Genomic DNA, 14,132 nt, shown 5'->3' with positions numbered 1-14,132 from the left:
AAAGAGAGTTTTCCCTTTTTGGCTTCTTCTTCAAGCTTCCTCTTCCAGTATCTTTCTTGATTTCTATGGAGTTCATCTCTGTTGTTAATATGGTATCAAGAGCCGTGCTTGCTTGCGCAATGGTACGGGTTTAGTGTTTCCGCTGTTTCGACTGGTAAGAAGATGGTATTACTTCTGTCTAGGGTTTCTTCTGAAATTTAATTTTGAATTGAAGTGATTTGAGTTGATTGAAGGCCGATGCCGTAATTTTCTGGTTAATCGAAGAGTTGTATGTTGATTTGATGAAAGGCCGATGCCAAATTTTTTAGTTTCTTGAAGTAATTGAAGTGATTCAAGGCCGATTGCCATTGTTGAAGTGTATATGTGATTCTTGCTTCTCTGTGAGTGTATAGTGATTGTTTTGCTAGTTGGACATCAGATCTGCAAGTTTTGTTCATCTGGAATTATTCACCGACTCGATTTCTATCTGGGTTTGTTCTGGGTATTTTTCTTTCTTGCATCGATATTGTTTGATTTCTTCCGTCTCTTTTCATACTATGGCTAATCAAGTGCGGATTGAGAATTTGCTGGGTATGCTCACTATTAAACTGAATGATGATAATTTCATTAAATGGAGCTACCAATTTGGATCGGTTCTTCGTGGTTATGATTTCTTTGATCATTTTACTGGTGATTCTGTGTGCCCTCCCAAATTTGTTATTACTTCTGAATTAGGAGTTACCACTGAGATCAATGCTGCTTATAAAGACTGGGTTAAGATTGATATGGCACTGTTAAGTTTGTTACTTGCTACACTCAGTGATGATGCTATCGAATATGTGGTAGGATGTAAGACTTCTCATGAGGCATGGACTGCTTTACAGGATAGATATATGTCTGTGTCTAAAGCTAGTGTAAACCATCTCAAAGCAGAGTTACATACTATGCAGAAAGGGGGAGATACTATTGATAAATATCTGTTGAGGTTAAAGACTATTAAAGATCAATTACAGGCTGCTGGAGAGAAAGTATCAGACAATGATCTTGTCATTGCTGCACTCACTGGGTTACCTTCTGATTACGATATGATTCGAACTGTAATTCTGGCTCAAGACTCAGCAATTACACTTAAAGAGTTTCGGGCTCAATTAATTGGTGCAGAGAAGACCATTGAAACCAGAATGCAGTCTTTGGTCCAAAGTATGTCTGCCATGTATGTCAATGCTCAAGGTTCTAATGGTTCTAATGGGGGGTCTTCCAATCAGTACCCTGTCTCTTCCCATTCATCTGGTAGTTCTGGCAGTTCATCCTCAGGTCCAGCTTATCCTGGTAATCAGTTTCAGTCAAGTGACTACTCCGGTAGTAATATGTCTGGCAGATCATTCAATGGTAACACTTATCGGCCAAGAGGAAATGGAGGCTTTAGGCAGAAATTTAATGGTTCGAGATCTGGCAACTCTTGGCAGCAGTGGTCAGGAAATACATTCAATCGATTTGAGCCTATTCCTGAGTGTCAGATCTGCTCGAGAAAGGGTCATGTAGCAGTTACATGTCGTTTCAGGAATGATAATGGTGTAAATGTGCACGAATGTCAGATCTGTGGTAAACGGGGTCATATTGCCTTGAATTGTAGGCATCGGAGCAATTATGCCTATCAAGGTGCTCAGCCATCTCCTTCCTTATCTGCTAATGTTGCTTATCAAGGGGTTTCTATGTTTCCTCGTGGTGTTGATATGGGCATGGTTTCTCCTCCGTCCCAGTTTGTCAACCATACTCAATTTCCCCAGTTTTTGAATGTTCATCAGTCTCCTTCGTTCATTTCTCCATCTGTGCCATCCTCTTCTGCTGGTTTTCAAGCTATGAATGCTCAAGCTCCTGCACCTTCTTCCCATGGAGATTCTTGGATCCTTGATACTGGGGCTTCTCATCACATGACCCCAGATTTAACAGTTCTTGCTCATTCTACACCCTATGAAGGCACTGAGAAGATCATAGTTGGTAATGGTGAAGGTTTGGATGTACAACATATTGGTCATGGCACTCTACCGTCTTCATCCCATATTTTACATCTTAAGAATGTCTTGCATGTGCCAATGTTAAATGTTAATCTCTTATCTGTTAAGCAACTATGCAGAGACAATCATAGTTGGTTCATATGCGATGACATTCGATTTTTTGTACAGGACAAGGCAACAGGGGCAATCCTCCATCAAGGCCAGAGTAGCACTAATGAGTTGTTCAGAGTCCCTGTGCATATTTTTCCAACACTGTTTCAGAAAGGTGCAATTTCTTCTGCCTATTTGGGACATAAAGTGCAGTCTTCTTTGTGGCATCAGCGTTGTGGTCATCCTTCAAATGTCATCTTAGCCACTATGCTTAGGAACTCTAATGTTGTTTGTTCTTCTGATCCCATTAGTACAGTTTGCTCTCATTGTTTTGCTGGAAAGATGAGTAGACTTCCATTTTCTGATAGGGTTGATACTATAGATATACCTTTTCATAAGATTCATAGTGATGTATGGGGGCCTTCTCCAGTTGTATCAGTTGAGGGGTTCCGCTATTATGTGTCGTTTATAGATGAAGCTACTAGATTTGTATGGATTTTTCCTATAATGAATAAATCAGAGGTTTTCAGTTCATTTGTCAAATTTTGTGCTTATGTTGAGAACCAGTTTCAGTCCAGGATTAAACTGTTTCAATCTGATGGTGGTGGAGAGTTTCTCAACAATGCATTTAAGAATTTTTTGGCTACGCGTGGTATTGTACATCAGGTTTCATGTCCCTACACACCTCAGCAGAATGGTATTGCTGAGAGGAAGCATAGACATCTGCTTGAGACAGCAATAACATTGTTATCTGTTGCTCAGTTACCCCATAAGTTCTGGTCATATGCTGTAGCACATGCTGCATTTCTGATTAATCGGATGCCTTGCAAGAATCTTCATATGGATTCCCCTTTTGGAAAATTGTTTGGTAAGCAACCTGACCTGGTTAATTTGAAGGTGTTTGGTTCTGCTATCTATCCATATCTTAGACCCTATAATACTACAAAACTGCAATCCAGATCCACTCAGTGTGTGTTCTTGGGATATCCTCAAGGGTATAAAGGTGCTATTTGTTATAATATGGTCACTGGGAAAGTTCTTATTTCTCGCCATGTTTATCATGATGAGACTGTGTTTCCTTACAAGACTGAAGTCACTGCAGCTACTGGGCCTATTTCTTCTTCTGGTTCCACTGGTCGGGTGAAACCTATTTTTGTTCAGTTGTCGTTTCCAATGGGACAGCATGTTCATGATAGTCATCCTCCTGATTTTCAGATTGTTTCAGCTTCACCACGTCTCAGATCTGGTTCTTCAGGTTCCTTGGAAAATGCACAGGGTTCTGTCTCTCCTGCTACTCTGTCCAGTCCTCCTTCTCTGTTGTCTGTCCTTCCACCCCAACAGTCACAGGTGGAGTACCCTATTATTACCTCCTCCCCTTCTCCTCTGACAGAGAATGTGTCTCTATCCCAAGGTATTCAAACCAGGTTGAGAACAGGTGCCATAACCAGAAAGGATTATTCTGCTTTGACTGCTACCTTTCCAGAAGTGTCATCCTTGACACTTGCAGATAATGCTCATTTCTCAGGAGGTTTCACGTTTCTTGCTGACATTGTGGATGTTTCTGAACCATCCAGTTTTAAGCAAGCCTCTCATATCCCTCAATGGCAGTTGGCTATGCAAGAAGAGTTTGATGCTCTTCAGTCCCAAGGCACGTGGACTCTAGTTCCTAACTCTTGTGATAAGCATGTGATTGGCAGCAAGTGGGTGTATAAAATAAAACGTAATAGTGATGGAGCTATATCACGTTATAAAGCCCGGCTGGTGGCTCAAGGTTTTAACCAAGAGAAGGGGCTGGATTATACCGAAACGTTTAGTCCAGTTGTTCGTCATACTACAGTGCGTTTGGTTTTAGCCTTGGCTGCCACTCATCACTGGGAACTTCGCCAACTCGATGTGAAGAATGCATTTCTTCATGGAGACTTGCAGGAAGAAGTCTATATGAAGCAACCTCAAGGCTTTGTTCATCCTCAATTTCCTACGCATGTTTGCAAATTGGTTAAGTCTCTTTATGGCTTAAAGCAAGCTCCCCGAGCTTGGAATGATAAAATCACTAGTTATCTGCAAGCAATTGGTTTTGAAGCTTCTCTGTCCGATTCTAGCTTATTTGTTCACACTGTTGGGACTGATGTTGTTATTCTGTTACTGTATGTCGACGATATTATCATTACAGGGTCTAACTCTCAATTGATTCAGTCTGTGATCACCAATCTTAATGCTGTTTTTGATCTGAAGGATTTGGGCAGATTGTCTTATTTTCTCGGGCTTCAGATTACCTATAATCCTAATGGTGATCTGTTTATTAATCAAGCCAAATACACTAAAGAGTTGATTCACAAGGCTGGTATGGATGACTGTAAACCTTGCTCCACACCCTGCAAGCCTCATAATCAAGTGTTGTCTACTGAAGGTGTCTTATTATCAGATCCTACCTTATATCGTAGCTTGGTGGGCGCCTTACAATATCTCACCTTTACCCGTCCTGATATTGCATTTGCAGTGAATAATGTGTGTCAATATATGCATGCTCCCACTGACATTCATCTTGCTATGGTTAAACGAATCATCCGTTTCCTCCAAGGTACTCTTCAATGTGGCTTAACATATACTTCTGGAGGTTCTCTTACAGTTACTGCCTATAGTGATTCCGATTGGGCTGCTGATTTGAATACTCGCCGGTCTATCACTGGGTATGTTGTTTATCTTGGGCAGAATCCTGTCTCCTGGCAATCTAAGAAACAGTCCTCAGTTTCCCGTAGTTCCACGGAGGCTGAATATCGTGCCCTTGCCAATACCACTGCTGATATTGCTTGGATTCGGCTTATTCTTAAGGATTTACATGTCTTTGTGCCTTCTTCCCCTATGCTCTATTGTGATAATCAATCCGCAATAGCATTGAGTTTAAATCCGGTTCAACACTCACGGATTAAGCACTTGGAGACAGATTTTCATTTTGTCCGTGAACGGGTTCAAAAGGGCGATTTGTCAGTGGAGTATTTGTGTACTAAGGATCAGATTGCTGATGTGTTGACAAAGGGATTACATGGACCCGATTTTCTGCGCCATTGTTTCAATCTTAAGCTTGGGTACCCCAGCAAAGATTGAGGGGGGGTATTGGAGTATATAGGACTAGTACTACACGTGAGAAACATGTGCATGTATGGCTTACTAGATAAGATAGTATAAATAGCTTTTCCTTCATTAATATTTTAGTATGTTGTAATATCAGAAATATTAAGTGAAACATAAAGAGAGTTTTCCCTTTTTGGCTTCTTCTTCAAGCTTCCTCTTCCAGTATCTTTCTTGATTTCTATGGAGTTCATCTCTGTTGTTAATAAAAAGGACAAATAAATTTTAATTTTAGTACGAATACAAAGTGCATTGATCATCATATTTCTTCGATGGAAACTTTTCCTCTTGTTCTTGAGTCGTCCATCGCCACCAAATAGCCAACAATACAAAACCTGTTAAATTTTACGGACATACATATCCCGAATAGAAAGGACTAACTACATGCTGTCCCAATTTATTGCCATGAACATTGAACCAGCTCGAAAGCTTTATAAAAATTGTTAGCACGGAGGCATTCCTTGTGGCGGAGGTAAAATTTGCGCTCCTAGGCCCTTTCCATTTTTCACTATGAATGTCACGTCCATGCCCCATGACATATGCCGATCGATATGACAGTGCATAAACCAAACGCCTACACACAACGACAAGAACAATTTATCATGTGATCTAATCATTAATTAATATAACTAATTAGGGGTGATTAACTAAGAACTTGTATGGATGTGCTTTTAAAATGGTTGAAAGCGCTTTTAGAGAAAATGTTTTTGGTTTCCAAAAGCACTTTAAGTGCTTTCTGCAAGAAGTACAAGTTATGTGCTTCTTTCAGGAAGCAGTTTAAGTGTTTTTCCAGGATTTACTTGCATTTTTACTAAGGATTGGTTCCAAAAATATTTTCAACAAAAGCGCTTTCAGTTATTTAAAAAAAAACACATCCAAATGAGCCCTAAAATTGGAAACTGAATACTCAAATGGTAATTATTAAACGGCCCCTTAGATAATACATTTACTATAGATGACGAACGTCTTTATTAGTTTCGTACCAGGATTGTATGCCTTGAATCTAATGGTAGTCCAACCATTTACAGGGACAGCAATGGTGTTCTGAAGAGGAGGATCGACAAGATTATACGTCAAAGGGTCCTTGTCCTTGTCAAAATTCCCAAACCCCCATCCCACAACGTAGAAACTGAATCCATGGAGATGCATCGGATGGTCATCTCCTGCCACTATATTTGTCCCCTGAAACACAATCTCCACCGTTGAGTTGTACTCCAGTATCTTCACCTCTGTTGCTCGCTTCGTCGGGAGTAGGTACAACGGCAAGTCCTGAGCTGTAAAATTAAATAACAATGGCGGGAAATTTGGAAAGCGAGTTCCAAATACCCCATTGAAATGGTAATAGTAAGCTTGCAATATGTCAATGGTGGGGTTGACAAAGCTAATGTTGTTGACACTGGCGGCAAAACGAGTCCCATTAGGCCCAGCACATGAATTATTCGGGCAGGGTAGTAAGTTGACGGAGATTGTAAAGAACAAATGAGTTGTTATCTTGCGTGGCACGTCAACGGGGTGGTTTTTATCAGCCAAGCTTTTGAGTTTACTAGTAAAGTGAACCGATGCGTTGGTGTTGTTATGGGAAGGAATATTAGGCAAAGAAGTAGGAGATGAATTAAAATTTCCGTGGTATTGGAGTATGGCAGTGGCGGTAGTGTTTTCGTAGGGAACCCCAGCCCCGCCAACGTAGGCTTTAGCAGCAATGTAGTAGTTGTTGGGGATTTGGTCGGCATTTAACAAGAGGTCAATGGTTTGACCGGGAGATATGGTCACATAATCTGTTGAAAATGGCTTGGTGTAGCTAGCATCTGAGCCTACAACTATGACGTTGTGATTGGCAATGGCGAAAAACAACATCACTTGCACGGCGGAGTTGATTAGTCTGAGCAGGTAGGTTTTGCCGGAATCAACTTTGAGCTTAAATGTGTCTGGTTTTGAGCAAGGATAGAGATCGCCGGGTTGACCATTGATGAGGAAAGCATTTGAAGTATTAGCGTCTCCTCCGCTTTGAATGGTTTCATTGTAAAGTTGTCCGATATCTTCCTTCCACCACTCTCCTAGAATTTTCAAATCAACAATTTGCAGAAAAGTTAGGATCGTAATTTGGAAATGTTTATATAGAAATCACTATGCTCATAAGGTCAGAAATCTTTTCAATAGAACACAGTGAAATTTTTAATGAAAATGCAAGTAGAAAATGCCCCAAAAAACCTTTTAACTTTAGCTGTCACGAGCGTTTTTAGTTATTTGAAAGCGCTTTAAGCTATTCTATAAGTGCTTTATGGAACTGACGTTTGAATTGATTTGCATACCCAAGATGATTGGAAATTCAGCGTGAGGTTTGGGAAAAGGGTAAGTGGCTCCCTTCTTGGGGTATATGACTATAGCACCGTGGACGGTGGCTCGATCCCACTCGATGTGGGCATGCCACCATAGAGTCCCTTCCTCTGAGGAAAATATAATGGTTTGGGTAAACTTGGCTCCTGGTTGGATAGGACATTGCGTGATGTAATCAGGACCGTCTGACCATGGATTCCTCAGTTGCTTAACTCCATGCCTAAAATAGATGGTTCAGAATTGTAAAATCATATCATGAATTTATGTAAAAACCGGATGAGATTACATGCACTATATAAAGTTGATTAATTACCAGTGGATGGTAATGTTACGATTGCCCTTGTTATAGATATCCACTACGATAGTATCTCCAGCATGAACATACAACGTTGGTCCGGGAAACTGACCGTTTACAGTCAAGATGTTCTTTGTGCTACACAGTCGTTTGTATGGAGTTTCTTCCACCTAAAATTGATTTTTACAAACAAACAGAAGCTATTCATTAATATCCTTCAAATCACAGATATATGTATATGTACGCATTATAAGTTAACATATTATAGTCGGAAAATGGAAGGGGATTATTAAAAAAATCAATTCAATCATCAACTATTACGTCATATGGTCTACAAAATAAATAAATTGTCTCTCATGCAATTCATACATATCCATCAGAACTTAGAACTGAACTGGAGTTCATTACCACAAAAGCGTAGCGAGGAGGCGAAGCTTGGCAATGGAAGATGCCAACAGTAGATAATAACAAGCCGATTACAAGTTTCAAGCTAATTAAAATCTTCATGCTGATCGACGACGACATTGATTATTCCTTTCCTATGTCTTTAACAGATGTAGTTCGCATGATGAGTTGAGGATGGTATACACACACACATATTATATATAAGAGATAAAAGCACAGGAGCCTATTGTACGTAATCGAAATTTAAAGTAATTTATTGGTGAAGGTTAAAGCTAAAAGTGGATGCTATGCTAACCACGTTCTAAAAATCTCTGCCTAGGCGCTAGGCGGCTGACCACCATCCTAATTTATTCCTTAGAGTTTGAAAATTAAGAAATGATGCTACCTACTTAGGCATCCGCTTAATCCGTCTAGACACGGGCCTAGACCACCTATACCTATCTAGGCATCCGCATAGGTCGTAGCTCTCGCTTAAACTGAAAATCGATAACTTTCATTTTTCATTTCATTTTGTTTAATAAATGTAAGAGACTTGTTAAATATGATGAAGAATCATTATACACTTGTTCCCCATATTTTTATATGTTCTAAAACTGTATAATTTATATGTCATTTTATTTTACAATTTCTGTATTACAATACAATTATTCATGTTTTTAAGTATAAATAGACACTTATTAATACAAGACATAATGAATTCAATTAAATCTGCTTAGTCTGACTAGGCCTCAACCCGCCGTTCGACTAGTACCTAGCCTCTTTTAAAACCTTAATGCTGAGTAAGAAGTGTTCATAAAACATTATGCTTAATGTCGCCACTAATTTGGTATCCAAATATTCAGAGGGAGGGTGAAAGGGTCTAAAACTAAGAAAGTAGCTAGCACTCCTCCTTCCTCCTCCCTCAATCCTTCTCACGCCGGCATGCGTGAATCGCGATTACTAAGTAATTAATACTATAATTATTTTTGTAGCTTTTTTCAACCTTTCTATTTTTTAGGTCAGCTTTCACCTAATTAATACAGTCTAATCAGAATTCCTTCATTTCCAATCTAAAGTAATTGAACTCAACTAAAAGAAAAAATGAACGTTTTGTTGGCCGTCGGTAGCTAGTCAGCTTCCATGCCACCTTACAAAGCCCAAAAGGTGTTTCCTTTATTCCTCACGCCCACCCCCACCCCCACCCCACAATAATTTTTCGTTTCATGCCGTCACAGATTTTTTGGTGCCGTCACAGATCTTTTCGTTTCATGCCTGTCGCAGACAATTTACCTTGCTTCTACTTTTATATTTCTGGTGCTTAGAGCTTCAGGAAATTAACTTGCATAATTAACACTCAATGAAGATCTTATATGTCCAAATTAAACCTGATAACGAAATTTGAGGAATTAACACAACACGCAGATAGGATTTTGCCTCTTTCATCTGTTCAGTTAATTGCGATGTGAGCTTTGGGATCAACCCAAGCAAAAATAGTAACAAGGGAAGGTCAATTGTTGTGCGTATGGAGTTAGGTAATGAATCAACCAAACACAATGCCCACTTCAAGGCTTCTACTCCAATGGTTATGAACTTATGAGAGATCAAAGATCAATAAGGTCGAAGGACACCCGACATTATGCAATGGAGGAGAGATTTTATTACGTGAATTTACGAAAATGCCATTCGAGGTAAATACATTGACTTTTGTTGACTACCTTGTTGTGTCATGTAAGATCCATTTTCTTGGCGTATCCTCATAGTACTCGTCACTACGAATGTGTGGGCACAAACAGAACGTAATTTGGAGTTATAGCGAAGAAATTATAAACGAATAAAGTTGAGGGCAAAATGGTCATATGATCATTTTCTGGAAGGCTCCAGATTGTTGGAGCAAAAATCAAGGAAGCCATATGTGTGGCTGTGATGGAAAAGTAAGAAGAGAAAGAAGAGAGATGGATGATGGAGAGAAGGGTAAAAGGAGAGAAAGGAGGGGAGAATTGCCTAATCGGGGAAAGAGAGAGAAAAAAGAGTGAACCAATGAGGATGAGAAGAAAGGAGGGGAAATGAGGGAAGATAGAATGAGGGGAACCCGGTCCTTTTCCTTTGACCCATTTGCCCATTGTGACCTGGTTCCCTAAACAGGTTCTTGGCGCCATTCTTCGACATGATTTCGTCAGTTTTTATGGCGATTCGCAGCCATCCACCACCAGAAATCAATAGAGACCTCCCATCTTCATTTCTCCATCAAACCCAAGTAGTTTTGAGCATTATTTCACAACGATCACCCCCGTCGGCTTCGAGGACACCACAGCGGCGATCGGCCATTTCTACAACCACCACTGTCGACCACCACCATCAATCAAATCCCCTTGAGGTCAGGAACAAAGCCCATGCATTGGTTAGGGCGTCAGAGTTCGTTTGGACAGCAAATCAAGATCACCCATTTCTAGGGTTTCCAGCGGATCGAGGGTGATTTGAGAGGTTTCCTGCGCAAATTGGACTTCGGTCCAGGTATGAAAGTTGTTCTTCTCATTAAGATTTTCTTTCCTATGAAATTTGGGAATTCTGGAGTTGTTCGATTTTCCGGCAAGTCGGGGCGGCCGGCCGCCGCCTCATGGCGGTTCGTGCGGCGGCGCGTGGCGAAATCCCAAGGTCCCTCCTTAGGTTTTTCGATGTGTTGGATCCGAATCTGCCGTCCGTTTTTCCAAATTTATCGTTTAGGTATAATTTTACTAAAAGGTCTTTAATTATGTTTAGGCGCATTGGCGGGAAGTGACGTCATCCTCGCTAGTTCAAGCAGATCTCGAGCAATAAAATCTATGAGTGGACCCCTTCTTAACTTATATGTTTTCATAAACATTAGCCTAGCATGCATCTCATGTTTCATGATTTGAGTATGTTTTATATTATGCTTTATGAATTCCTATAACTACGGTTTATGAAATATTTATGATTTATCGAAATTATGTTTTGACAAATAATTATAAATTATTGGATTTGCATGTATGAATTCCTATGGCTCTTGAGTATAATTTGGTTTTGGATTTACGAGTATGGTTTACCATGGATTATGAGATTTTGACCTTGTGAGCTCCGGATTTGATGTGAGACTCTTAAGGTATGTTTTCAGTACTTGTCTAGCGGGTTATCATACAACAGATCCACAAAGCAGGGGTATAGATGTCTTTGGCCATAGGACACAATGGATGAGTAGTGAGAGATTATGATTATACCCCCAACTTCACTAGCCCATGGCTAGTGTTGGTGTGTGATGTAATATATATATATGCCTCTTCTCTACGTAACTCAGAGATGTACAACTTCATCTCCGGGTGATGGACTCTATGTTTCTTTTCTGGCATAACCTAGAGATGTATAGCTTCACCTTTGGGTGATGGACCCACTGCATGTACATATAGATATGTTATATCCTCTTCTCCGGTGTAACCCGGAGATATACAGCTTCATCTTCGGGTGATGAACCGTGGTTTCTTCACCGACGTAACCCAGTGTCATACAGCTTCACCTTTGGTGATGGTTATGCCTTCGGGCCACTATGATACCCCTAGTTGAGTACATCATCAATGAGATTACAGATTTGCCTTCGGACAATGATATTTCCATGACTGAGCACTGGATTTTACATACTTGCTTTATAAATGGTTTTACATAGCATGCTTGGGCTTTTCATAAAACCTATACGTAGTATATATATATATGTTTTCAAAACAGGGGGTTAGTATGTTCCTAAATAAAATGGTTTTCCTATTATTAGTATTAATATAAACTTTGGTCCACTCACCCTTTCTGTTTTGTGCCCCCTCAAGAGTTAAAGTCGAGGCACACAATCCCAGCATCAGGACACTTCGGCATATGTATCCTCGAGTCTTCTCAGTGTAGGTATTATTCTCTTGTTTGTTCCTTTTCCTAATAATTCTTCCATATTATTCTTAGTAGTCGTATGCTCTGAACACGTTCCAGCAATGGCATATTTCATTCTAATTGCATATATTTTATTTGGATGCATGTTTAAAATGGTTTCGTCACCCTCTGGTGTTGGCCAGCACATGCCTACCCTAATATTTGGGGATATCGGAGTTGGGGCGTGTCAGAGATTCTCTCTTGCAACTATTTCATAATTCTAATAACGTCACCCAATTAATAAATATCTTCCACTTGTTTAAAAAGGGAACCACAGATCCAATGAAAACTTCTCACATCGTATAATGGTGAAAAGAGAGAACAATAGTTGGATCTTGCATATTAAGGGATTTTAATCACTTTCTTTTTTGGTAACATAAGGGGGTGGATCACCTCAAAAACTAGCTCAAAGAGTTATTACATATAATTCGAGTTCTAGGGACTCCCATCATATCATCAAATAACTGAGTTCCAATACAGTCAGAAGGATTCTCAAAAAAAAAAAAAGTACCCAAGATCCATATTATAGCTCCAAGTGACAATGCCATATGTCACCATGTTCTTCTTCAATGATGTTGTCAGTCAATGATGTTGGCAAGAGATGAAAGCTGGTATCAATCATATTATTAATTAAATTAACACTTGAGGCAAATCCATCTTCACGCGTAATTTTGAATGCTCTTGTCAACTGCTAGTAACTGTTAGTTCCCGTCCAAAATATGGCCCCCAAATTTCATCATCAACCACCTGTTCGTAAGGTCCTTCTGAATCCGCAATTCGGAAACTTGTTAGCTAACCATGAACGTTAAATACTGAACCTGCTAATTGCAATCTTGCAGCTTAAACACCAAAAATACTACTTATATAATACTCAAATCTTCCTATATGTCCTGCGTACGAAGAACTGCTTACAGCTAGACTTAGAACATAAGATGCAAAGGAAACTAATCGTCCTAAATCCTAATATGTCGATTCCAAGAGAATGTACATAAGATGCAACTGAACTCAGCAGGGAAATCGAATTGATTTACATGATAAAAAGATTACCGACTACTGAAGAAAATAAAATTGGCCATCCATATTGCTTAACGTTTCACAAATTGATGAAACTTAGAACGCTTAATAAAAACCAGACATCGATTCACTTTCAAAATCTCAGTTTATCAAAGATTGAAGAACTGTTACATCATTTTCCAAATCCCTACTCATTATCCTTATAAGCTGAGCTCATCCATAAAGAATATCTTGCTATAGAAAAGTTACAAAGAACTACTTTAACGTTCAGTATTTCACCTGCCAACAAAGATAATCGAGTTCAGGAAGTTGGATGAAACTGAATGCATAAATGCCGCACGAAACCAGAAGAAGAGTCTTCCAACTCGCTTATAAGTTAAAAGGGTAAAAAAATGGAATTCTACATTCAACATATCAAAATTTGGTAAGATATACCTCACTTATGAGAACCATAACCGTTGACACCCAATTCCACTTCGTCGGCTATCTGCATTGCCACATTCCCCCTCTTCTTTGTTCTCATCATCCCCATCATCAGAATCCGAAGTAAATTGGCTCTGATTATCAAACTGATGTATTTCTGTGCTAGGCGGCTTAAGTCCAATTCAATTCAATCCTAGACGCTAAATAAACCCAAAATATTAAAAGCCCAACACTAACTGATGCTTCGATGGCAAAAGAAATATATATATGCGCCAAATTACACTTTGGTCTATGTAATTTGAGCCATTTTTCTTATTTCAGTTTTGGCAACTTAAGTCCTAGTGTGTGCTTACTTTTGCAATTTTGGTCACAATAGCTTTTTCTGTTAAAACTGAAACGAAAATTATTTGCATGGCGGCATGTATATATCTTGTGTGTTAGTTATTTTGAATTTAATTTCAAGGACTAATACTATACTTATCACATTTTTCATATAACACTTCTACCACATTTCTAATATAGATAGGGCCCACCAATGCATGCGAGTACCA

General features: G+C 39.4%; 1 protein-coding gene across 1 annotated transcript; it reads right to left on the bottom strand.

Moving 5' to 3' along the window:
* Positions 1 to 5,276: 5,276 nt before the first annotated feature.
* Positions 5,277 to 8,398, bottom strand: LOC125474826 (laccase-15-like). Its single transcript, XM_048578928.1, has 5 exons — positions 8,248 to 8,398; positions 7,858 to 8,009; positions 7,520 to 7,764; positions 6,194 to 7,264; positions 5,277 to 5,784 (listed from the first exon to the last, which is right to left on the bottom strand). The coding sequence occupies exons 1-5, from the start codon at positions 8,362 to 8,364 to the stop codon at positions 5,654 to 5,656; spliced, it is 1,716 nt and encodes a 571-aa protein (XP_048434885.1). The 5' UTR covers positions 8,365 to 8,398; the 3' UTR covers positions 5,277 to 5,653.
* Between the last annotated feature and the right edge of the window lie 5,734 nt (positions 8,399 to 14,132).

This window comes from the organism of the source record quoted next, unplaced genomic scaffold (genome assembly GCF_019419815.1).
Source record: "Pyrus x bretschneideri cultivar Hongxiangsu unplaced genomic scaffold, Pyrus_bretschneideri_v1 Contig13, whole genome shotgun sequence".
Classification (NCBI taxonomy): Eukaryota; Viridiplantae; Streptophyta; class Magnoliopsida; order Rosales; family Rosaceae; genus Pyrus; species Pyrus x bretschneideri.
The sequence above is the reverse complement of the archived record's forward strand: the minus strand, read 5'-3'. Positions and strand labels throughout refer to the sequence as shown.